The following is a 27,598-nucleotide window of genomic DNA, read 5'->3' on the forward strand; positions in this document are numbered from 1 at the left end:
GGTAGAGTATTCCACTTGCTGATGGTCTTGGGAATGAAGGACTCCTTCAGTCTCCTTGTAACAATTCTTGTTGGCTTGCGGTCTGTTAAATGCCTTTGTGTTATTTCTACGAGTGTTGCGGGCGACTGGTGTGAGAAGTTTTTGCGCCGGTATAGCGACCTGACCGGTGACAGTGTCACCAAATCAGTGAAGAAGTTATATAGATTTTACTCTCAGCAGCAGTAACTTCAATGTGCTGAGGCACCTAGTTTCCAGTGCACATCTATGTAATTTGTATACTACCTCTTTCAGCTAATGCTTGTGATTGTGTACTGAGGTCACTCACATAACTAGAGTAAAAAAAATACTATATCTGTCAACTGTGAATATTTACTTCAAATCAGTATTATACAAATATTGACCCTTTTGTTGGTCATAGTTCCAAAGTGCTCAAGTTGAGGGCATAGTGCAGTATGGTCTGCTGATTATAAAAAGAGTAAAATATGAATATATGAATGGCCAAGCATGATTAAGCAAAGATTGATGGACCAAATTTTATTGCCTGAATAAATGGTCACACTAACCAATCCAAATTAGGTCTCTCTGTGTGTATATATGAAGGAGTGGATTTATTTTCCAAATTGCTCAAAATGCCTCTTTCAGAGCATGCAAATTTGGATGCAACCACATCAACTCCCTATTCCAGAAATATACAGAACTATTTTTATATAAATATCCTGTTTTGACAAATAAACATAGCTAAATCTTAATCCTTTAGTTAGGCTAGTTCCAACTGACAATAAAAGTCAAATTTTGGATATTTGTGCAATTTGATGGGAAAAAATGGACCAAAACATGCAATTTTGCATGATTTCTTACAATTGCAGTTACAAAATTCAAAGACTTGCCACAAGTCTAAGCATTCAAATTTTGGAGTATAGACTATGAGTTGGCTCATAAATTTAGATTTTATGTTAATTTTGATAATTGTTTATAATTGATATTAGAAAATTTGTTTTCCAGAAATTAGAAGGCAAAATCTAAAATTAGTATTAGTACAGGTCTTTAGGCTTCAGGGGGCACTGAACAGTAGCGTCGCCATTGAAAATACATGTGCCGAGGCCCTAAAAGAACGAGCTATTGCCAAGTCTGTGCATGGGGTTATTTGAACTGTTTGGTGATGAAGCAACACTCTTTAAATTTAATATATCTTTTTTTGCACATAGATTGACAGTGTAGGTTTTCCACAAATTTCACTTTTTTTTAACTCAATCCGTATTTTTAAAGCTTTTCACCTCCCAAAATCGGGTTCTCAACGCATTGCTTTGTGGGATAGCTTACACATCACGGAACAAAATTCAAGTGATTTTTTTTGCATCCATTGGCAGCAAGAACATCTCAGCTTTTACATAACATCCTACAATGACGTGATACACACATTTTGATGGAAATACGCACATATTTGGCCTCAATTTTGTGTTTTAAGGTACTATACCAATGTTGCCCTTCCGGTCGTGGAAGCTTACTTTCATTGTCACAGCATACAAAAAACACCCTAAAAATGCATGTTTCCAAAAATTGACCAGATATTAAAATATTTATTGCCAGTTATAACTAACTAAAGGATTGAAATTTAGCTATGTTTCATTTGGCAAAACAGGATAATATTGGAGTATGGAGTAGGGGTCATTTGGTCTAGTTGTTAACAATTTGTGGGTCCTTCTTGAATTTTACAAGGCCAAACATATGTTATATGTATTGTTAACTATATAAAACTAATATATGCCACAAGTATAACAGCCAAAGTAGAGAACTCGAAAGCAGGCGACATTTGTGATCAGTGGATAAAATTGTTTTATTTAAAATAGACAAACAAGTACAAAATCTACATGTTTCAACTGTAGAAGATTATACTCTGTTTTGGAGCACAATTTGAACCAGCGTCTGTAGCTTGTGAAACATTACTCGCTATCTACTGAAGATAGCACAATTTGAACAAGCGCCTGTAGCTTGTGAAACATTACTCGCTATCTACTGAAGATAGCACAATTTGAACGAGCGTCTGTAGCTTGTTAAACATTACTCGCTATCTACTGAAGATAGCACAATTTGAACGAGCGTCTGTAGCTTGTTAAACATTACTCGCTATCTACTGAAGATAGCACAATTTGAAAGAGCGCCTCTAGCTTGTTAAACATTACTCGCTATCTACTGAAGATAGCACAATTTGAACAAGCATCTGTAGCTTGTGAAACATTACTCGCTATCTACTGAAGATAGCACAATTTGAACAAGCATCTGTAGCTTGTTAAACATTACTCGCTGAAGATAGCACAATTTGAATGAGCGTCTGTAGCTTGTTAAACATTACTCGCTATCTTCTGAAGATAGCACAATTTGAACAAGCGTCTAGCTTCTTAAACATTACTCACTATCTACTGAAGATAGCACAATTTGAACGAGCGTCTGTAGCTTGTTAAACATTACTCACTATCTACTGAAGATAGCACAATTTAAACGAGTGTCTGTAGCTTGTTAAACATTACTCACTATCTACTGAAGATAGCACAATTTGAACGAGCATCTGTAGCTTGTTAAACATTACTCGCTATCTACTGAAGATAGTACAATTTGAACGAGCGCCTGTAGCTTGTGAAACATTACTCGCTATCTACTGAAGATAGCACAATTTGAACGAGCGTCTGTAGCTTGTTAACCATTACTCGCTATCTACTGAAGATAGCAGAATTTGAAAGAGCGCCTCTAGCTTGTTAAACATTACTCGCTATCTACTGAAGATAGCACAATTTGAATGAGCGTCTGTAGTTTGTTAAACATTACTCGCTATCTACTGAAGATAGCACAATTTAAACCAGTGTCTGCAGCTTGTTAAACATTACTCGCTATCTACTGAAGATAGCACAATTTGAACCAGTGTCTGCAGCTTGTTAAACATTACTCGCTATCTACTGAAGATAGCACAATTTGAACCAGTGTCTGCAGCTTGTAAAACATTACTCGCTATCTACTGAAGATAGCACAATTTGAACAAGCGCCTGTAGCTTGTTAAACATTACTCGCTATCTACTGAAGATAGCACAATTTGAATGAGCGTTTGTAGCTTGTTGAACATTACTTGCTATCTACTGAAGATAGCACTATTTGAATGAGCGTCTGTAGCCTGTTAAACATTACTCGCTATCTTCTGAAGATTCAAGTACAACTACAAGTATTTTCATTTAAAGAACTATTTCATGATTTGTGTATGCCAGACATTCCACTTATGTTGCAGCATACTATCATACAGGGTGTTCAAGAAATCATCTTACCATGTTTTTGAATGCTTCCAAAAGATCAACCAAGGGAGGAATAGACCGATATTTTAATTGAGAAAATGTGAACAACTATTTTCACACCAAACATATTTATTTCTTAAACTGTCACTCATTTGCACCCTTTCATAGCAGTAATGCATATTCTAACTGGTAGTGCAACTTTTGGGACACCCTGTATTTGGTCAGATTCACAGTTTTTAGCAATGCACAGAATATTCATAGGTATCACTTTTGCAGAATATCATAATGCACTTTAGGTCTTCTAATCTTATTCTCCATATAACTTTCCACCGCATTGCCAATACGTAGAACTAGATGATCTTCCCACCATCGTCCCATGATTTGGAATCCTATAGGTAGGCCTTCCTTGTCATAGCCAACAGGTATTGATAAACAGGGAATACCGGTGAAGTTACCAATACTAACATATCTGGAAGAAAGAAGATGACAGTTTGCTTTAGAAAAATCCAATTCGTCAGCTTTATCATAGAATAGTGGTAAATTATACCCCGTTTACATTGGGCAAAAGTCGTAATCGACTTCAGCTGTATTTTGAATTACGACAGCAGATTAATTCGTTTGGTGGGTGTATACACTACATCGGCTGAATTCGATTCCAAATTAGCATTCATGAATATTGAATTCGTTTCTTACCAGTGGTTACGGCAGGTAAATTACGATTTCAACAACGTGTTCATTTACATTAGCGAAAAGTTGTAATTAATGACGACTTATTCAAATTCACTCATTATGACTTTTGAATTACGATTAATTATGACTGTACCTGTTTACACTTATGATACGAATTAAGTCGATTACGACTTCAGTGTATACAATTACGACTTTCGCCCAATGTAAACGGGGTATTAGTCATGAGGTAATGTGTGAAATCTAACACAAATCCCAAATGATATCTTGCCTTTGTTTTAATTCAGTATCTAGTGTTTTTGTATGAATTGATTTTTGTTGTTGGTGTTGTATGATTGCTTACCTCATTGAGTCTGCTGTAAGTTTCTGATCTGAAAGCCCATGTGTCAGATGATGTGGTTCAATCCTGGGTGCTGTAATGGCAGTAGCTGAAAGCAAACAATCAAATCGTTTAGGTTAGTCAAATCACAGATATTGGAATGTTCCAATATCTGTGGTCAAATTGCCACAATATTATGATGAGTGAGAATATAAATGACTTGTTACACATCTTCTCTGTTGGCAGCCATCAATATGCATGTTTCTACTGGGAATGTTGCTCACTGACTGACTGCATTAATGGGCTATTCCAGTTGAAATCCATACACCACTATGGAAGACATGACCTTAATCTCCCACACATGGAGTGTAGATTTCAAATGGAGTCACCCATTTAGGTAACCCCATTTGAAATTCACACTACCTGTGTGAAAGATTTAGGTCACATCTTCCATAGGGATGTATGGATTTCATTCAACTGGAATAGCCTAATGCCTTGCTTGCCCATGCCTAAATAAGGCCAAAAAAATAATGGTTTGTCTCAAAGCTCACGAGTGGTTTGAAAACAAATGCGAAATGCAATTTTTGTTTTATTCCCGACTTTTTTCATGGTATTTGGAGAAAAAAAATCTGATTTGCGCCGAATTTTCTGGACAAACTTAAACATTTTTTTTAAATAAAAAAAATTCGCATTTCTTTTTTTTTTTCCAAATCTCACGATTTTACAAATGTGCGCGCGAGCTTTGAGACAAACCTTTTTTTTTTTTGGCCTAGGCCTTATAGGACTCTGTCAAGATGACAGCTGTAAGGCCACTGGTTGTTCCTATTCTGGGCTTGATACTTAGCTTGTGACTTGACACCCATTAGAGAATGAATTTGGAGAAAACCTTCTGATAATTACAAACACTCGCTGAGCAGCAAGACCTTCCCTCTAAGCTTTTAATCCGATAAGCTGATTATCTATTTGTTTTCATGAATTGGAAGGCTTTTTTGATGTATTACTGAGCTCAATCATCTGAAATTACTGGAGCGTGAGCCACCCAGGCTGATGGCTCAGCATAGTATTTTATTGTCAGAAGGTTTTCTCCAAATTAATTTCCTAATAAGTGATGCAATCCCCCCAGTAATTCAGTTTTCCTTTACAAACACTGTCTGTCCAGCATTTGAGCCCCCCCCCCCCCATTGTGGCTTTGTTCCATGGATTGAATGTACTATCTACTCACAGAGGAGAGAGAAAACAGAGGCTGTACCACCAGTCAAAGTCTCCGCATCACCCAATAATGAGGGCCGATTGTTCCATGAAATGCGACAGGCGAGACTGTTACGCAATTTCCGTGTATTTTCATGGTCTATCATGTATACACAAAGGCATGCAGCGCTGGCGTGATTGTTAGACACGGCACGATCGAACAATCGGCCCTCATGAATATGCGAGAAATCACACTATACAATACATGGGGACTTTGACTGTTGATACATGGTCTGTAGTAGTCTGTGTATCCACTGTAATGTTATATTCCAGTTGAAATCCATATACCCCGTATAGAAGGCATGACCTTGATAAATTGGGTTATCTGAATGAGTGGCTTCATTGTAATCTACACTCCCTGTGTGGAAGATTAAGGTCCTCCTATCTCCTAAAAACACCTCAAAAGAGGACCAGTTTTTAAAAGGCAGACCTCTCATGAGATGTTGAAAGAAGTTAGGAGGAGACACTTACCAGGTGTGAGGATGACGTCCACTTTGTTGAACACATGATCTCGTAGATAGTTGATGCTTCGTGTGCGTTGCTTGTTAGCAGTTACATAGGTTAATGCAGATATGCAAGATGCTGATGACAGACCAAGGGATACTTCAGGGCTCTGAAAAAGGGAGGGTTTTGTTTATTAGGACATGATGGAATGTTATTCAAGAAAGAATACAAAAGTTACAATTGAGTGCAATTTAATCACAAATGTAAGTCAATTATTGTTGTTGTATAAAACATGGATTTTTCTTTGCAATGATTAGATATATAAATAACAAGCTTCAGTGACCCTGCATCTATCATGGCAGATTTTCCCAAATGCAATCATGCTATCTTTTGCACATACATCAGGACACACAACCCTAAAAGGGAGATACTGTGTTCACAGGCTTGAGTGCCCATCTCTTTTTTGAAGCAATTGTGCTGTCTCTTCCATGTTATTTTGCTGTAGGAGGATCGCTACACCTCCTCAGTGAGTCTGTTACCTTCCTGGAATTGAATAAAGCTAGTACCTATTTGTACATCTGGGTGGGGAGAGGCAATAAGGGTAAAAGTCCTATGGAAGACATACCCTTAATCTCCCACACAGGGGGTGTGAATTTCAAATGGAGTCACCCATTCAGGTAACCCCATATGAAATTCACTCTCATTATGTGGAAGATTAAGGTCATGTCTTCCATAGGGTATATGCATTTCAAATGGAAGAGCCCATTACCAACTCAGTGAGATGTTCTGTGTAGTCTTCTTTCATTCCAGTTCTAAACTCTGATAGAATGGCTATGATGTGAGCTTGTCTCAATTCCTCTAATTCAGCTATCTCAATGTATTCTACTTCACCTCCCAACTGTTGTAGAAATTTCACAACTGAAAGAACAAAACAACCGCAAATGATGATCAATATGCCAATGCTAGAAATGTGTTTACAAATACTGGGAAATTTAGTGAGTTTTGTCTTCAAATAATCAGGAAATCACAGCTAGTGTGAGAGTTTAATTAGGGTTATTGTTAGAGTTAAGGTTAGCATCAGTGGCGACATTAGGAATTTTTTTTTTGTTTTTTGGTGAAATCTGGGGGAGCAAAATGCCTAAATGTTGGCATTTTTTGTGGTCTGATTTTCAAGAAATTAGGGCGTGTAATTCCCAAAAGGTTTGGGGTTAGGGTTGAATGTAAAGCCTGAATTATTGCTATTTGCTACTGTTATATCCATACCCCAATCAAAAGTAAATGATTTTTGAAAAGCAGGGCCTAGATTTCATCTTGGTTTGCAAGAATCAAAATCCATCCTAGTCACTGCACTTACTGTATGATACAATGAGAGAAGTTGATTCTCACAAACGAATCTTATGTGAATCATTACGACAATCGATTCTGTAATTCACATCAAAATCTAGGCCCTGGAAAAGAGTGGATTGTATTTTAATGAAGGTTGGGGAAATATGTTTATTTTTTTTTATAGTTCCATATCAATCTGCAAAATTATATTATGAAAAAATAATTAATATTTGCATTTTGTATACATTTGTCAAGTTATTGCAATATTTAAGATATTATTTAATTACCTTTATTACATTCTGTGACTATTTCACGGTCAGCATGCTGAAAAGTGAGGAATTATGATTGCAGAAATTAAAACTTGAGTTAAAGCTGTTTATAAATGGGTCTAAACCATTTTCCATCAGATGTGAACGCAAGCTTGACCAATAATGACACTGAGCAGGGTACAATATAACTGGTATCACATGGTAAAAAGCTCCACATTTTAAATAGAGCACTACCGTAAAAACACAATAGTTAGCATATGTGCTTATTATCGAGCGCTCTTTAAAACATAAAATTGTACACGTAGTCCAGCGCTTTACCAACTGAGCTAATATGGTTGAGACACACAATAATTTGCTCAAAACCCTGTACAATTTTGTGGATGGGGCACTTCATGTTTGAAAAGCGCTCGATAGTAAGCACATATGCATTATGCTAACTATCGTGTTTTTACGGTATTGCAACATTTCCATATGAAATAGAATTGTATTTTTTCACAAATTGTTCGTTTCACTGTCAGATATGTCCCATTTGAATTTTGACTCGAACAGAAAATCACTATTTAATTCCAGCACCTATGTCGCCGATGTGTGTCACTCTGTCGATTGCATCCGAGGTCGGTCCTTTTGAATTGTTATGACCTTCCCGCATGCCATTACAGTATTATGAATATCGCGTATACATGTGTTCAACTATTATTTGGATCATAAGAATGAAAAACATACTCTGTCACTTTATTCAATATCTCATATTTTGTCACAACTACACCACCTAAAGTTTGGCTTTTTGCAGGGTATACTTATTAGGTAAGTGAGGGGAGCATGGCCAATCGGTTAAGGCGTTAGACTGTGAACCCAAGGGTCCCGGGTTCGATTCTGGGTGTCCGCTTAAGCTCGGCTGGCTCTTTGTGTCCTTGAGCAAGGCACTTCACTCTACTTGCTTAGTGCTTGGAGGGCACTTTAAGCTGTCAGTCCGTGTACATGCATATTTTCTCACATTAATGTAGTGTGCACGTTAAAGAACGTCACAGGCTATTCGTAAAGAGCAGGGGATCATCCTGGTACTGTTGACTGTACTTCAAAAATACACTCATCTATCCTAGGTTCCAGGATCATGCATAGGTATAAAAAAAAACCCTGTGCACATAAAGCCTGTGCGTTGATACTCAACTGTTGAGGTAAGCATGTATATGGAAGGAAGTACATTATAATTGTGTAAAAATCAGAATTTTTAAACTTATTGAGGACATCCTCCTCAGTAAATGTTACAATATGGCTTTAATTGATAAAGTGTTTTCAGTGCAATTTCTCTCTTTATGATATTACTGATATGAGTAACAAAATAATAAAAACAATATCATTACAGTATACCTTAAAATAGGGGTGATAGATGCCCATTTTGATCCTTTTTAGATCAGTGTTTTCATAGCCATCAAGAGTGATGGGAGGTTGGGATATGGAGTTGAAGTCCCTCAGATCTGGACCTGCTAACAGGCCTGAAAAGCAAGGAAACAACAATAAAATAATGAGGAGTTATAAGTTATAATAAAATGTGTAATTGTTTAAGTTTGTGCATTCTGTGAATTGAGATCATTTAAATTTAAATTATCCATACAATTTAGTCTGAAGGGTCGTTAGTCCAAAAAGGGTTCAAAGTTAAGGCATTTAGGTTAGGATTAGGGTTGGGAATAAGGTTAGAGCTGGTGTTAAGGATATGGTTAGGTTAGGGTTAAGGTAAGTGTTAAGATTCGAGATATGGTTAGGTTTTGAGTTTTTGGTTAGGGTAAGTGTTAAGATTGGAGATATGGTTAGGTTTTGAGTTTTTGGTTAGGGTTATGTTACGGGTTAGGATTATGGCTTAGTTTATAGCTTAGGGTTAGGGTGAAGTTTAGGATTAGGTTAAGGATTGGGGTTATAACTAAGTTATTGGGTTTTCAGTTGGACTAATGACCTTCAGACTATCGACCTGTAACCTTAAGTTCTACTTACCATACATGATAGCAGCATCTCTAACAGAACTACACAATGGTCCCATATGAGATACAGTAAATGCTAAAGGAGCACATCCAGCCCCAGAGAACCGACCAAACGTTCCCTTGAAACCAACAACACCACAAAAGACGGCAGGTATGCGTACAGAGCCGCCGCCATCCGTGCCTATACTAACTGGACACAAACCTGTTAAAAATTTTAGTGAAAAAGTTTTAAATTAGGTTTAGAATTTAATAGATGAATTTTATGTAATGTCTATTTTGTAATTTTATTTCTCAGCTGTAATTATCGAAAGCATGATACCAGTTGTGATTTATTTGTAGAAAGTATATAATACTATACCATTTTTCACCTTGATGCAGTGGGCGTGCGCAAAGGGGGGGCAGGGGCCATTGCCCTTCCCCCCACTTTTGTTGGTCATTCGGGGAAAACGTTAAAAACTTCAAAATTTGCTCCGAATCAGACTCCATTCGGGGGGACTGAACAACCTGGCCCCCACTTTCAATGTGCTGCATACGCCACTGCCTTGATGTGGCAGTGACGTCACACAATTTCATTTGACGTGGCTTCAAATCACTAGAGCGCGCTCAAAGCATTGGTGTACACACACGCACATGCTAAAAGATGCTGTGTATAAATGCATGTGTGAAACTGCTGCCTCAACATATTGATGTCCCTGCTACATCAGGGTGAAAACTGTATAGTGAAATTATGGACCAACCTGCAGCTACCGATGAACCTGATCCACTAGAACTGCCTCCAGTGTAGTGTTGTACATTGTAGGGGTTTCTGGGTGTGCCATGATATCTGTAGAAAATAAGGACGGTGATTGGATATCTGTGACATGCTCCCACGAAATGTGCATAAAGTTGTAAGTTGGTAGTTTTCAGACTCCAAGCTGCTGAATTGATGTTTGTTTGCTGCCCACATGTACATGCCAGAAGTATGTCTTGTGAATGGAGCACAACATGCACATTAGGGCATTTACAATGCACATACTACAGGCTTGTACAGTGGTGTAGCATCATAGGGGGTTACGTGCCACCCATCTGTCTGAAAATGTAGCCATTATAGAAAATCCCATAGGAAAATTGCTGAAAAATGGCTTGTGCACCCCTTCCCCATGCCTGGTGCCCCCATCATGGTTACTAGCGCTATGCCACTGGGCCTGTACATGTGTGCACCAAACAAAGAACATCAACTAAGGTATTTTGGGGGAGGGGTGATATTAAAATAAAGATCCATTTTGACAGGACTTGAGAAAAACTACCCAACCCCAAGAGATTAATATTATGGTTTTAGGATTAGGATTAAAAACAGGCATGAGTATTTTCCTTTTATACATGATTTCTTTTTTCTTTTTCTTTTTTTTTTCCCCAAATTTCTGTGTTCTTTTTAGCCTGTTTTGAGCATTTTTGCCATATTTTTACATCCTTTTTTTTTTCTTCAGAATATTCTGGGTCTTTTTTATTGAAATGTATTATCATGCCTGTTAAAATGTGATGATGGGATTAACATTGGAGTTGGGTGGTTAGGATTATGGTGGGGACGCAACCATTATAAAGTTCACTCTACAATTTAATTTTACTTCCAATTGTTTGTAATACTAACGGGCTGATGTTATTGCCAGTTGTTCCTGTGCCCAGTTCATGCATGTTGGTTGTGCCTATTATAATAGCTCCTGCAGATCTCAGTTTGGCAGCCAGTGTGGCGTCCACAGTACCTTTTGTGCCACGCATTGATGTCCCAACTCGTAGAATGTATGGAATCTAGAATAAAATATAAACAGGTCAGAAAATGTTATCAGGGAAGAAGAGAAAATCTGCAGAAGACTCAAAAATGTGTAAATAATAGTTAAAAAAAAACTAACATGGTTTGAGGTGAAGACAAAGATGCAAACTCAATGGAATAACTCTTTCTGCTGTCTAACTCAGTTACACATCTGCTAGGCCCCCCCCCAACTCAACACAAAAGTTGGCAACCATGAGAGTTACCAAATAGCCTTACCAGTAGCAAGGACCACAAAATTGGCAAAATAGGGGTATTTAATTTGCACTGTCCGCGAAATTCGACCTTGAAATCAGTAAAATAGGGAGTATTTAATTTGCACTGTCCGCAAAATTTGGATAAAAGGGATACTTGGGAAAATCCGGTAATTTTATGTCAATATTTAGTGTAATTGAAAAGGTGTGTTTGAAATTCTAGTCATTGAAAGCCACAAAAAAGGGGTTGTTTTTGACCACATTTTGTCGTCGATTTTGCATGAAAAAGGGGGGTAAATTTGATGAAAAATCATTGCAAAGGGGGTCTTTGAAAGATTTGGTAACTCTCATGGTTGCCAACTTTTGTGTTGAGTTGGGGGCCGGGCACATCTGAGAGTAGAGGCTCAGTTTGTGGATCATGGTACCCTTGAATAACGACTTCCTCTTTAGCTGCTCTATAAAGGGTTGTTTTATAGTGTTGGATGATTAGTTCATCGTCAGCATCACATACTGTCGTATCTCAAAAGGCTGCCTTGTGTGATTTTTTTCTTATTGTCATTTTATTGCAATTATACGCATCTTTGCACCTCTAATTTTCTCAGTTTGACTGAGTAGTTACATAATGTTCTGAGCAACCATAGTTTTAAGGAAATATGGGTTTTTTATACATGCTTAAATGCATTTATAATATTAAACAGTTCAAAAACAACTAGTTTTTTGACCTTAGCTTTCAGCTACACACTAAAAACTACGGGGTTATATTTTCCGTGGTCATTTTGAATTGACCACGTTTGGGGTTGTTTTGACCCTTCAAGGGGGTTGTACTGTTTTAATTTGACCACATTCACGAGGTCATTTTAGCCACGACGAACGTGGTCAAAAACTTAGTGGTCATTTTGCCGATACCGTCGCGCATTGATATCAGTTTCAATCTTCCGCTTTGAAAATCTCAATTCATAAATGAGTTTAAACATGAGCTGCAATTAATGTTTGTTGATTAATAAATAAAACTAATTTTTTGACCGGGTTACCCAATTTGTCAACTTTATAATGACTTGCATTTGAACTATTTGCACACACGGTGTGCATCGGCTCAATGGTCACATCAGCGCCATATTTGTTCTGATTGTGCAGCTCAGCGGATTGTCGCGTGTGCTTGTCTGCATGATGGAATATGAAAAGTTAGTTGAAAAGTGAGACTGCAAGGATGCATAGACCCTTGTCTATGCACGCAGATTCATTCCAATTTCATGCTGTCGTGGCTGGTGTTTTGGCTGCAGTTGTTATAAGCTTATATCATGTAAGCTTATAATACGTGAACTGTCATAGGCGATGACTGACTGTGTGTGAGTGTGATACACAGATGCATTTTGCAGTTTGCTGTTTATGTAATGCTTTCTCTGTGCAGAAACACACTTATTGTCCTGGTGGGACCAGCATGACCATAGGCCTACTAAAAAAATCCAAACAACCCCTAAATGTGGTTATTGAGTAACCCTATAAAACAACCCTTTCAAATGGGTCATTTCATTTGACCCCGAAATGAGGTCATTAAGTAACCCAATAAGGCAACCCTTTTGAAGGGGTCATTTCATTTGACCCCGAAATGTGGTAATATTTTGACCCCAATGGGGTTACTATTTGACCCAAATACGTAGTCATTGCAATGACCTCGACCAATGGGGTCAAAATGACCCGTTAGTGGTATGGTGTTTAGTTGATAATTATGCTGGGGTCAAAAATGACCCCGTTTGGGTCATTTTTTGACCCCGTAGTTTTAAGTGTGTAGCGCTAAGCCTTCAACGGAGGTGCTAGGTGATAAAAAACTAGAGACACTACTGTGATGCGAGAAGAAATTATATACGTGCGGTTTTTTATGTTTAGGCCCAGTGGTTTGAATGATTTTAACTGGTGTTGCCAGTAGTTTTCACAGTTCTGTCTGTGTGAGTTTGGTTTTTCAAAACAATGTTCAATTCCAGTGACTTTAAAGTGATTAAGTGTGTGTCCGGGTTGATTGAAATGAGTTGCAACTGGATGGTTTTCGTCTGTGTGCTTGCAATTGATATCACTCCGGTGACCTCTCATGCGATCCTGCACCTTTTTGCTGGTTTCACCAACATATTGGATATTACAGAGGGAGCATTCCCTCTGTAATATCCCTCCTTCCCATTAAGACAGACAGGAAAAATGCATTATAATCATACACTCCACTCCATATCTATTAACTGATCATTTAGGAAAGTAAAATTAATTTACTACCGCAGAAAATATTTTATACTTACGACTTCAAATTCATCCTTGATTGAGACTGGGACTCCATCCATCACAGAAAGAGGTTTGTTTTGTTGGAAACGTTCAGTAGATGCTGCAGCCATCTGGGGAGGGGGTGGGGGGGATAATTTGATCAATTTGATAATGATTGGCAATGTATCTTTGGTATTAATATATAAAAACATTCATTAGGCTTTTAAACTTACTGTTTAGAGGCTTCTGCACATAATTTGTGGAGTTATGTGTTATGCCCATTGTGCAAAGCCTATGGCATATCAAAATTCGGAACAGGTGTGTGAGCCCAGGCTTGGAGCAGTAACCAATGGTTACTGATGTGCACTACGACAGCGAATAGCAGGGATGCAAATTGTGCGGGAGCGGGGAGCACCGCTCCTAGGAAATGAGAGTCAAAATTGAGGAAATAATGCCATGGGAAGAAAAAAGAAAGAGGAAAAAGGAGGGAGAGAGAAGGAAAGAAAAGAGAAGAGGAAGAGGGAAAAGAGGAAAGAAAAAGAAGAAGAGTGAGGTACAAGATAATAGGGGATAGCTGTGAGGAAGTGAAGCTACTGAATGGAAGAGAGGATATCTTTAAAGACACTGGTTGTGCAAAATTTGGAGGAATTCACATTATTGTTCAAGAAATAAGAGCAAAAAGGAGGAAGGTGCATGCAGAGGATGATTGAAGCACTTCCCATCACTCCACTGGGGTGAACTTGCGGTTAGCACAGCTGCGTGAGTGAACATGACACCACTGCATACACATGTATGGTAAAATTTGAAATTGGACTGATATATTTACAATAAAAACACATTCAAAATGTCAGTCGATTTCACATTTTATGTTATCTACAGAAGGTGTCCTTCGTGCATACATCACTTTTGTTCTGAAATCGACCAAGTAATAATGACACACACACACACACAATTCTAAAACAACATCTTTTGCACAGAATTCAATGGGATTTGAGAAGTAAAGTGGCAGTTGAAACTCGCGTGATAACACTTTTACAGTGCATGATGGGGCTTCCTTAAATCATCCTCTGGTGTTAGAATATGGAAATGGGATATGAGGAAAATTTACAATTCATCACCATAGGAGGTATTCAATGTAATTTAACAGGAAAAAAGAAGTTGGATGAAGACAGGTGGAAACAGGGCTCATATCTGAGGAAATTTAGAGAGGCGGCAATCATACCTGAGGAAATTTATAGAGAGGCAGCAATGAGGATTTTATGGGAACAAAAGTCATGAAGGAATTCAGTGTACTTAGTATCAATACTAATGCTACTGAGAAGAAGACAAAGTGGAAAATATTAAGGAATTTAAAAATAAGAACCATATAAATATCACTAAACAAGTTGTGTTCCTCTGACAAAAAATGAAAGAGGAAAGGGGGTAAAGGAAAATAAAAGGAAAAAGGAGCCTCTGTCCGACCAAAATTGACCCCAAACTAGTGTAAAATACCAAATTTTTGTGCGCTACGCGCGCACATTGTCATTTTCTTTGGAAGCTCGAAGACCTAACATACAGTCGCTCTAAAAATTCACGCTATGTTAACATTCTAATCTTTTGAAGTTCAGAAATTTATTTTATGCATGTATGATTGAGGAAATCTTGAGCCGAACACCTTGCTCCTGAGGAAGAAATCACAATTTGCACCCCTGGCGAATAGGCTAAGCTTGGCCCACTCAACACTCAGGTGTCTTCTGGAGTCTGTTCTCTTAAAGAGGTCAAATTCTACAGGTTTATCAAATCATGTATATCACTTTTTTTTTTAAACTGTCCTTACTTTTCTTATTTCGTCTTCATTCCATTGTATCATTGCTCTCATTTTGGGAGTCAATTTTTCTGAATCATTCATGGCTCGGATGACATTCTCAGCAACTTCATTTGGGGTCAACGCACCAGATCTGAGAGAAAGTAATCAGTCCTCAAAGTAAACTTTATAAATGATATATTTAAAATAGACTTGGTGGTTTATCTAATGATATGTACTTAAAGTGTATGTAGCTGGGATGAAAAGGCGACGATCAATTGAAAATTTTGACCTTTCGTATTGAAGATATGGAAACGGGAAGGTTTTGAAGGTTCTAATCATTTAATTCCACCATATTGACATACCTATATTTATGGTAGTAATCCGATATTGACACAAATCTGAAGCCATCAGTCTTTGCTAGTGACTCCTCCTTGGCTATCAGTGGTTCCACATCAACAGGTGCTCCATCAGATATAGGTCCTTCAAAAGGAATACGAGGTTGATAGGTAGGAGGCTCATCAATGCGTAATCTCTCTATCATGGTGAAACCCATCCTCCTGGAACATCAGACATTTAAGAATGATAAGACCGTAATCTTCAAGTAATTTTAAGGGATAAAATGGGGATGGCAAGGAGTAAAGTGTCATTAAAATGAGACAAAAAATTGACAAATGGGAACGAAAATTTGGCTTCCCCCACTATGAGACAAAAAAATTGACAAATGGGGACGAAAATTTGGCTTTGCTCCTCCACAGTAAAAGAATGGCTACACCCCTTGACAGGCAGCAGCATGATGATGATGCTGATGATGTTGTTGATGATGATGATGATGATCTCATGACAATTATGATAAAATTTGGCTTTGCTCCTCCGCTGTAAAAGAATGGCTACGTCCCTTGACAGGCAGCAGAATGATGATGATGGTCATGATGATCATGATGATAATGATGATAATAATGATAATAAATTGGCTTAAGCCGAAAAATATGAGCAAAGCTTTAGTAGTGAAAAGGGAAGCACCTTTTAAACAAGGATACACCAAATCTAATTTGAACATTTAAAAAGCTATACTTTAATTACAATGTTTTGAATGTTTGTGTGATTGTTGTTGTTGTCTTTATTGTTTTACTACTTACCGATGTGAGTTGGGTACCAATAAATATTTACCAAGTCTCTGCAGAGAGAGAAAGAGAGAGACAGATAGAAAGAGAAAGAAAGAGAGAATAAACCAATAAAGAAAGTGGTTATTTGGCAAAAAAAACCCTCAATCATGTAAATTTCCCCTTTTTGCGGCAATTTTGCACCAAATTTGTTGATTTCCCCCCTGAAATTCACTTTATCCCCCCAAAAAAAAAAAAAATCCTGGTGCTGTCACTGGATATATGGAACTATAACAGTATTCTGCAATTCACTACAGGGCATATTTTCATAGGTTCAGGTCAAATTTGTGGTCGAAGTACACTTTTTTTTTAGATTTATCTTTCTATAACCAGGGCAGTGAGATTTGACTTAATCCCTGCTATAACTTACAGTTGTGAAGAGGTATGCTGATATCCTTATAGCCAAACCTGTCACTCTGGGCATATCCTGTATACAAGATTATGAAAAATAAGCAAAATCAATATTTCGGTGTGAATTTGTTACCAAAAATATGAAACTGATGTTCCAATTTGATGGTTTTGACTCTTGAGGCAAATCCCACAACATCCTGCACCCTGAGTGCACCCCATGTAGTACACCTAGGGGCTGATATATGATCCAGTGCACCCCCCCAAAAAGGAAATAAAGCTGAAATCTAGAAAGATCATGCCAAATCAGTCTAATTTCAGCCAATTCTAGCTTCTGTGCCCCCCCCCCCCCTTTGACAATTCTGGATCTGCCTCTGGCACCTCCAACCCAAACCACCTTGTTAGAACTGGGATAAACTCAATTTGAACATTGTGAAGGGATGCATAGGCCTTTTGGAATGCTTTAACCATTGATCCCTGCACGGAGGATACACACATTATGAGCATACATATACATTGTTAAATTTGTATTTAAAGTTTGAAGACAGTGAATATGTGGTTGTGGACATACTGAGCAAACAAGCCTACTAAGTCATATAAAAACCACTGGTATATACATACAGGCGCAGTAACATTGTATCTTGGCGGCTTATCATAGCATCCTGGCTCTCGTTTTATCAGTCGCAATTGTTTCCTTCTCCTCAGGAAGGTCCAATAAAACAGTAGTATACACAATACTGCAGAGACGATTTGCGGTGATCGTAGATCCATAATGCTATTGATGGTATCCAAATGATCACAGGCCTAGTAGATGCGCTGCGGGATTCGCTGATGATGAAAGATCACTGGATTTTGATGTTAAGTAAACACCGCGCAACGGTACATATAAACAATAGTTTAAAACATAGTCAAGAGTTATTGTGCATCATATCAGGTGGGTCTGGCTGGGCTAAGTCCACAAACGATCAATATATAACTGCAATCAGATGCTGGCTCTTCTTATCTTGTTTATCAGATAATTTCGGACAAGTGGAATCTCAAGCTCCATAATAATAGTTCAGAGTTCAGTTACAATACACCCGGACATTACAATCTGTGATTTTATTTCACACCTTGATTTTTGCGATTGGAAAGCTATCAATATGTTGTATTTATAATCCATTATTGGAAACTGATCATATGTTGCTTGTTGTTAAATGATTTCTCTCACAATCACATGCTAGCTGGTGAATACAGACATTGTGTGTGTATTGCATAGACTATATCCGTACTGAGCTACCAGCAGCGTACGGTCGATATGCCAGCACACATATATTTAACTGTACAAGTGACTGTGTGTCAATAACCATAGACCCGGAAGATATGCAATAACACTGTATAATGGGGATTTTTTTCACATATTTTTATTTTCATGCCTTATGCTGGTTAATTCTAGAACCACAAATTTAAAAAGCTTGCAAAAATATAATTTACTCATGGACTTTAAGGTGTAAATTTTTGCAATCACAAAGACAAGAAACTGCAAGACTCCGAACTTTTCAAATCACAAAAAAAATGTACCACTATAATACAATGCTGTTTACCTATGTGTAGTTACTTCCAGTTGAACATGTTCAAGGTCTGACACAACAATAATATAAACTACATTTTATTTATATCCCTGGTATAATAGCTTATAATATTACCTGGGATGTTACCATGGTTACACTGCACTGCGATCTGTACATAATGTGTGAAAATTATCTAAGGAATATTAAATTATATAATTGCTTAGATTATTATATTAAGGCTTAGTTTTATAAATAATTAAACAACAATCCAGCCAATAAGTAAATGAAAGATTGACTGAGATTCACTCACTGGCCAACTCATTTATGTGCTTACTTCAATTACTATATACACCTGATCCGTGAACTGTGTCTTTTTTAAAGACTCTTCTTGTTTAAAGGTAAAATTCTATAATTATGTTCATGTACTAATTTTCTGCCCAATTAGGTCATTTTACTCACTAAATTTGTTCAGATTAAAAAAAATGTTATTACTTTTTCTTGACTGGGCTGGAAATTGGGTTATTGGACGGCTGCCTGCTACTGCCTTGACTTTGTGCCTCCTGCACTTTTGGTGTAAAAAAAATATTAAAATTAACCTGAACCTTAATCCTGTTTTCATCACTCCTAACTCCTCATGGGTTTTTTTTTTCTCGCTGTTTTTTTTTTCAGAATTCCAAGAGTTAAGATTATCAGGAGGTAGAGATTCCTCACACGGAAGAGTGGAGGTTTACTATGCAAGCCAGTGGTGGGGTATCTGCCCAGATCGATGGGATTTAGCAGATGCTCAGGTTGTATGCCATCAGCTGGGCTATTCAAAGGCTACCTCAATTGGTACCAAACTAGCCTCCGGGCAAGACAGAGGCTATCTTCTCAGTAAAGTGAACTGTAGCGGATCTGAGATCAGATTATCAGACTGCGATAGAGTCTATGGAGTACATGACTGCATCGAGACCTATGAGTATGCAGAGGCACAATGTGCAAAAGGTATGTTTGAGAGTGTCCTGAATCATCCAGGGATATGGACGTAAATTGACCATTTTAAACTGTTCATCTGGACTTACTTTTTATGATGGCTACAGGGATCACTTCTTTTCCAAGATGCACCATCATCGATCTATGATTATTTTAGGGCTAAGGCTAAGAGGCAATCCCTACCTGGAAATCCAGTTTACATGAAAAGTGCCTTATATATTCAAACCCAATACTTATTTTTATGCATCCTCACAGCCATGTGAAATTGGCTAATTAAACAGTAATAACCAATAGTAGTTTAAAGATGGGGTACTGAAAACTTTTCCAACTTCTAAGGGGGGCACATCCCTCCTGACACCCCCTGTATCATGCATGCCTGAAATGTATATCACGGCCTATCCATCAAGCTGCACCTTCTGTATAGCAAGATGTTTGTATCAGCTTTACTGACAAATACAGCAACCCTGGGGGCACCAGAAATTTTTTTTTTTTGTGGGTGGCATAGGGGGAAGTGAATTACAGGTGAGGAAAAACTCAAAAATTTGGGGGCAAAATTGATGCAAGAGCAGATTTTTTTTTCATAATTTTGGGTTTTTACTGGGGGCATTTGGTGGGGGAAAGAGTTCTCAGTTCTAACTGTGGATGTTTCCCCCATGTCCACCCTGTGGTGCAATGCAATCACTGCACACCCTTTACCTGTTTTGAGAACACCATTTATAGCAACCATTCTTTTTGCCCCCCAGACTCATTAGATGTCCGATTGAACGGAGGAAGACATTACGCAGCCGGGCGGGTGGAGATCAAGTACAACAACAAGTGGCACGGTTTGTGTGCCGACTACTTTGACAATTCAACCGCCATGATATTATGCAGCCAGTTGGGATACGATCCCAGCCTCATTGCAGAGGTTGTGCAGACTTTTGCAAACTACACCGTTTCAAAGAAAGAGGCCAAAATCGACTTATTGCCGTTCCAGGCAAACTGTCGTCCTCATGTCACAGAACTTGTACAGTGTACTCGCGAGTATGGAGTAGAAGAATGTCCAAGCGGGGAGTATGCAACCCTCAAATGCGCAGGTAAGAGCATTTATCGGTAGGTGCTGGAAATGGTACACTAATGAACATGTGGGTATTTTGAAAGAATAAATTTATTTTACTGAGTTTGAGTGGATGATCATTATTATTAACATAAGCGGCGGAAGCAGGTTGGGGGTTAAGACCCCCCTAAATTTTAGGTGGGGTCCAAACCCCCCTAAAATCATAATAGAATATTCTATTTCTTGTTGCAAAATTTACAATACAAATTTGCTGAAAATTTCTGCATTATTTTGTGGCATTTTGATGATACAATTCTAGAAAAAAGGGGGTCATTGGGTATAATTAAAAAAAGGGGGGATCATCAGGTATATTCAACTTTAAAAAAGGGGCCTATTTACAGGCACATACCATCACTTCTAAAGTTGAGTGCCCTACAGGTTAATGCTTACGTAATTCCAAACAGATGATGTTTAACCAGTTTTTCTTAAAAATTACAATGGACTCTGCATTTCTGATGTGTTCATCAGGCAGTTTGTTCCAGATGCGGGGTCCATAGCAGGAGAAAGACCTGTCCGCAAATGTTGAGTTCTTTGTTCAATGAATAGTGGTGTTGATGATGTTGTGACCCATTGTAAAGTATGCACTTAACACTATATACCTTTCAAAAAGCAAAACAATTGATGAATTTTGTTGTTGTCGTTGTTTTGTCAACAGATGTGATTGGCGTAAATGCCTTGCACAAACTCGGCGTTGTACTTGGCGTAGTCGTCATTGCGCTCATCATTCTTCACCTTATGGCCTACTTAAAAAACAAACACGACCAGAAAATAGAAGATACTAAAGCCGGATTAGCGACGGCCACCTACACAGCGGGAACGCAGGAGGATGTGGAACAAGGGGAAGGAGAAGGAGAGTTAATCGACGGTGATGATGATCAGACCGACGAGGTTGACAAAACGCAGACGGAAACGCAAGGAGGCAGCGACACTAAGGATAGCCCACAGAGTACGATAGAAATGAATTCCGTCTCCGGTGCAGTTCCTGTGTAGAACTATAATATCCCAGCTATTGTATTCATGCCCAGAGGGTAGGGGCACAGTGAGTAGAACAGCCACAGTGCAGTGAACTTGAGGGGAAAGTACTAATGCAATATGAATTTTAATGATAGATATAAGGTTGTTGTTCAATACTATTAATATTGTCATACAAACGTCACATTAAAGTTTGACAAAATCATAAAATTTGCAACTTGTACATTTATGGCTCAGGAAAAATGAAATATTTCTTTGCTGAGGTGCATATTTTGTTACTATATGAATATGAAAGTTTATGTATTTCAAATGCAGGAAATGAACTTTGAAAAACAAAGTTAAAGAAAAAAAAGCTATTAAATTGCAAAGAACAATTAATTTTATTTTGATAAAAAAGGATCCAAGTATACAACCCAAGCTGATTTAAACTGCAATGCTGTGTTTACTAATGGAAACCCCGAAATATATGCCATCAAATCATTGTTTTGACCATGCAACTAATAAATTCTCCGTGGCCTGTGTTTCAACAGGGAAGATTCCCTGGTTTCTGATATATTTCTTGACTTTGTTGATAATTGATTCCAAGCGATCAACTGTATTTGTAATATTATGTATGTATATCTATTTCTATCTACATTAAAATATTATTATTATTAAATTGAGTATATTTTTGATCTGCTGAAACAGCAGAGAATGCTGAGAATTTAACTTGAAGTATTTGATTACACAGCCAGTTTCTTAAACAAGTGTTCACAACATGGTAGTGAGTGGTACCTGTGTAGTACCTGCTTGGGTACCGGGTAGTTTAAGCCGGGAGTTTAAGGTTTGTTCACCATGAGGAAAGTGCTAAAAAAATAGACTTAAATTAACATAATTGTCATGTACACATGTTTAAAAATATGTAAAAATTATGTTATTACCAATGATTGCCAAGTCAGTTTCTAAATGTGGTACCCACCAGGTACCTACCAAATCAGCTATCAAGTACATCACCATCATAGTACTACCCACAGGAACTTACTTTATTGTAAATATTTACTCTTGGCAAGTACTGATTCAAATCATGAGCGTTTGTTGTAAGCGCTGGCGCGTACACACACATTAAGAGGGTGAATAGTTTTGTGCACAAAACAACTACGCACGCATGTTTAAAGAGGAAGCCCTGCCAGAGCAGTTCTTCTGGGGTGAACCAAACCTGCCTGGTTATCAAATCAATCAGTGACAATTGACAAGTGACTTAGCTAATGCCTATGTTTTTACCATGCCAGTGTCATTTTTGGCAACATTTTCTAAACATGATGAAGGACATTTCACTCCCTGGATGTTTGATTCACCCCAGAAGAACTGCTCTGGCGGGGCTTCCTCTTTAAAGACGTTGAATAGTTTTGGCTGCAAAACAGCTGCCTCAACGCATCGACGCAACATACTTGCCATGAGTAAACATACTATAAAATAATGTAATCATAATTACAGGCATTGCTTGAGAAAGTGGTTGTGAACTTTTTGTTTTGTGCAATAAATCATGATTATTTCCATATTTTTTATATTGAGAATCATACATATTTGTTTATATATTTTGAAGTTTTAATAATGTGCTATATGAATTTGAATTATAATAATTTATCACTCTATTTATTTGCTTGCAGTGTATTTATATCATATATTGCATGTAAATCTATAATATTTTGTTGATTATATAAACCAATGTAATTATGTTGTACATTTGGAAATATTATCGTATTGATTACTATAGGTTCTTAACTGTTGTATACATTATTGCCATTTTAGAAGTAATTTTTTCTAAATCATTGCCATTTTTAATAGAATTAAAATTAAATAGATTACAAGTTTAATAGTTTTTTCAGGGTAGGCATTATACATTTAATATTATGTCCTTTGCATTTAGCTTCAACTCTTTCTAGGCATTATGAAATATTCAGTCAAAGTCAGATCATTATGCTCATGTTGGGCTGATCCATTTAAAATGCACACCCCTACCGAGGAAGATTTTGGAATTCCAACCACATTCATGAGTTTGAAATATTTAAATTATCCAGTAATTTTCATCAATAAAAAGTGGAAAAGTGTGGAAGATTTTGGAATTCAAAATAACATTCTTGTTCAAGGCCAAATTGTGTACAATTCAGCTGGATTTTTTAGAAATTTCAACAACTTTCAACTGGAATTCAGCATAAAACTAGCAGATATTGGGCCATTCCATTTAAAGTCCACACTACCCCTGTGAGAAGATATCTTCCACAGGGGGAGAATGAATTTCAGATGGAATGAACACTTTAGGCTGTTCCATTTGAAACATTGATGATTTAGGTTAAATCTATCTCAGAGGGTGTATGAAATTGAAATGGAGCTGCCTAATGGGCTCACTCTATTTGAAATACATACTCCTCCTGTGAAAGAAATTTCCAAAATCTTCCACAGGGGGAGTGAGGATTTTAAATGGACCAGCCTATTTCCAGCTGGATTGAACATAAGGTGCAACTCAATTGATATTACAGTGGGGGTGTGGATTCTAAATGGAATAACTCATTGATACGCATATTGCATTCATTCAAAGGAAAGGGGTATTGGGTGTTGTTTTTATGAAACACAAGAACATTCATTGTGACTATGTTTTGCTGATAAAAGATCAAAACAGGTACCGTATTCATTCCAATAAGCGCCCATGCCCCAATAAGCGCCTGCCCCACCCAGGGTATATTCAATTTGCTAAAGGGTACCATTAATGTTGAAGTGACAGATAGATGTTGATATAGTGAAATAACTGGAGGACTACACATCCGGTGTAAACTTGCAATACATTTTCTACATCAGAAAAGCTACTAGAACGTCTCAGGACCGTTTTATAACGTACGTAAATTCATCTCTAATAATCGCCCCTCAAGAAAAATTAGGTAAACCAGGTAAAAAATAAGCGCCCACCCAAAATGACTTTGTTAAGCGCCCTGGACGCTTATTGGAATGAATACGGTATTACAAATTGAATGATGTGCACATTTCAAAACAATCTTGAGAAATGATGTAGGCCCTCAAATACCTCATTTACTAACATAATATATTCAAAACTTGCTAGCAACATGTTTTTGAGACAATTGCATTTTTCCTCTCGCATTTATGAAATTACTATAATTATCATAATAATGGTCACAATTCTAGCTTTTATTGCTTGTCCCAAGCAGGCTTGGGAAATAGCTATCAAGACTATGTACTAGTCATTAGATCTTTTCAACTGTTGATTCAAATATTTTATTAACTGAAAAAGCTGATATTTTGTGCAGGTTTGGTCCAATTCTCTTTATCAAAACACTTAATGTTTTCTATAAGCTGATTTATAGGTAGAATTTGACTTTGAGCATATTACATAACTTCTGATTGATTACGTCTATTTACATACATTTTTGCATCCTTGATTTTCAACCATGTCAAAGAATATTTCTATGTACATGTAAAAAAAAATTTTGGGCTGTATGTCAAATTTTAGTGACAAATCATTTTGAAATGCTTCTTGATCCACAAGATTAGTAGAAAAAAAAATAAAATAAGGTTTTAGAAAATAATATAGGTTTACTGACTTTTCAAACATTCTTACTTGCATATCTCGATAATATTTACACAACTTTGACATTTCTGGTGTACAGTGCTTTTAAAAATTAATGATAATATTAATTGCAAAATATTGTCAAGAATTTGTATTGAGATTAGGGGATGCCATACCCAGAGAAAATATCTTGCACTTCCCATAATGCATTTCTTCCCTGTACTGATTTGCTATTCAGTGCAACATGGGTTGATAGTGACAAGAAAACCCTCAATTGCAAGACTGTGGATGAGCTCTGTTAATTGAGGTATTTTATATTACTATCGACCCATGTTACACTGAATAGCAAATCAGTACAGGGAAGAAATGCATTGTGGGAAGTGAATATTTTTTCTGCTTAGTACCCATCTCCATACCTTGTGCTCTTAGCCAGTGCCGCCGACAAGGGGGGTTAAGGGTGCGTTACCCGGGATCCTAGGGGGCCCGTAAAAATAAAGAAAACATACCTCAGTGCGTCCCATTAAAACAAAGAAAAAGGGGGCTCGTAAAAAGGGGCCCTGGCGTTCATTTTACCCCCAGGCCCGTAATAGCTCTCGGCGGCACTGCTCATAGCCCCCATCTTCCATCTTATGTTGTGTCTATAAAATCCTGGGCATTTTTTATTTGTTTTAGCATATAATAAGATAATGTTTATATTATTCATATTAGCTACCTGAATGTATGTCGTGATATGAGTTGAATTTATTGGGGACATATTTTGAACAGTTTTGTTGTAAAGGAGGAAATAAGATGGGACTATTGACCATGGGCCGGTTCCTGGGCCAGATAATTTTGCCATTTCCAGTTTAGGTAATATGTTGGGATGCCAAAACGATTGAATTATGATATTTATGTGATGATTATTATATAAATTCAACCCTCAGGACAATAAACAGCCATTTTGGTCTGCTCTGTGTGAAGAGTTGAGGTGCATAACACAATATAAATAACGGCTGCCTTGTGATGTTTGTTTGCATTAATATTCATTATCTTATATAATTGTAAAGTGATAACTTAGCAAACCGTATTTGAAATTTGAGATAGCAAACCTTATTTGAAATTTAGAGATTGCACACCGAAATTAGAGATAGCAACCTTTAGAAGACCCTTTGTTGTAATCAGTGATAGCGAACCTAAGAGATAATTTTGCGAACCTTAGGTATAGTGGTCCTTAGAGACAGCAGGATTCTGGAAGCATCTGTGATGCTCATACCAGTCTAAATATAAAGTTAAGCTACCAGTTACAATATTAGCAAAAAATGACACTTGCGGCAGCACATGGCACACAGCGTAATGTTTCCGTATGCGACTTCAAAATAATCGCCATGATGTTGGCCAGGTCTAAACTATTGATGGGGTAGTCGAAATCCCAAAAAATATCGCGCTTCCTCGCAAAATTGCGCAATCACAGCATGATTTACCCACAATGCATTGCGCATCAAGTCATCATGGCTGCTGCGGGATATTGTATTTTGCATCTGAACTCTGAGAATTTACAGGTTATATACAGTTGAGGACCAAAGTGACATGAAAGAGTGTGTTAGCAATAATATTGTACATATATGTAGAAACCTTCCAAGATATTGTGAATCATCCCGATGTATGTGTATATTTTATAAGGAAACACAACCTTTTGCCAAAGTTTACGATTCACTAGTATCACCTTATTGTTTAATAGTCTTCTCCACAGCTAGTTTTGATTCCGCTCACTTCACACAAAGAGTCTGTTAATGATAATAAACGCTTTTTGATTGGCTATCTTTCACATGATCTCATCAAGCATGACTTCAAATGAGGCTCGCAATATTCGGCTACGTAATATTTATGAGTCGTGACCATAGTCACATGGACGGTGATGGATGAACTCAAACATTCCCAGATACAACTTTCTGTGTGTCAACTGCAGATGGCAAGGTTCAATTTTTTTAATTCAAAAATTTCAGAATTGTACATTTTCATGACCATATTTGGAATCAGCATGAAAAATGCATTAAAATGAGTACAAACAAGCCTAGTATTGGTTCAGTGATTTTTGAGAAAGCTCTTGATATTTTGAGAAAATATCTTTAAATTTGGGACTTTTCATGTTCAATCCTATGGCTAGCACATAGAGCATTACTTAGTAAATGTTACAATTGGCTGATGGTTTATGTGGAGTGTGAGGAATCAAACCGGTGGGGGAGGAGACTAACTGTTAAATAGCGTTATCACTTGTGCAGGTGTTTGTTTATCAGTGCTGTGATTTAAGATTGATTTAAGAAGGGCAGGCTTCAAATCATAATCAGCTATTCCAGTTGAAATCCATACACACCCCTATGGAAGACATGATCTTTATT

At 37.4% G+C, this 27,598-nt stretch overlaps 2 protein-coding genes and 1 long non-coding RNA gene across 3 annotated transcripts in view; 1 reads left to right on the plus strand and 2 right to left on the minus strand.

The window, feature by feature from the left end:
* LOC140153498 (scavenger receptor cysteine-rich domain-containing protein DMBT1-like) overlaps positions 1 to 21,768 on the plus strand; it is a 51,443-nt gene extending 29,675 nt beyond the window's left edge. Inside the window, exons 8-10 of the mRNA XM_072176262.1 lie at positions 19,297 to 19,611; positions 20,343 to 20,675; positions 21,351 to 21,768. Of these exons, the coding sequence (XP_072032363.1) occupies positions 19,297 to 19,611; positions 20,343 to 20,675; positions 21,351 to 21,685 (983 nt within the window). The 3' untranslated portion in view covers positions 21,686 to 21,768. The remainder of the gene's footprint in view (positions 1 to 19,296; positions 19,612 to 20,342; positions 20,676 to 21,350) is intronic.
* LOC140153497 (uncharacterized) lies at positions 1,825 to 16,122 on the minus strand. The gene is made up of 12 exons (XM_072176261.1): positions 15,932 to 16,122; positions 15,600 to 15,720; positions 13,822 to 13,914; positions 11,169 to 11,326; positions 10,279 to 10,364; positions 9,555 to 9,743; positions 8,937 to 9,061; positions 7,587 to 7,623; positions 6,743 to 6,891; positions 6,001 to 6,142; positions 4,306 to 4,390; positions 1,825 to 3,744 (listed from the first exon to the last, which is right to left on the minus strand). Exons 1-12 carry the CDS (start codon positions 16,120 to 16,122, stop codon positions 3,540 to 3,542), a joined length of 1,581 nt encoding a protein of 526 aa, XP_072032362.1. The 3' UTR covers positions 1,825 to 3,539.
* On the minus strand, positions 16,705 to 17,955 carry LOC140151932 (uncharacterized). The gene is made up of 3 exons (XR_011859001.1): positions 17,699 to 17,955; positions 17,100 to 17,156; positions 16,705 to 16,743 (listed from the first exon to the last, which is right to left on the minus strand). It is a non-coding gene; the product is annotated as an uncharacterized lncRNA (long non-coding RNA).
* Positions 21,769 to 27,598: the final 5,830 nt, after the last annotated feature.

This window comes from Amphiura filiformis, chromosome 5, assembly GCF_039555335.1.
Source record: "Amphiura filiformis chromosome 5, Afil_fr2py, whole genome shotgun sequence".
Taxonomy (NCBI): domain Eukaryota; kingdom Metazoa; phylum Echinodermata; class Ophiuroidea; order Amphilepidida; family Amphiuridae; genus Amphiura; species Amphiura filiformis.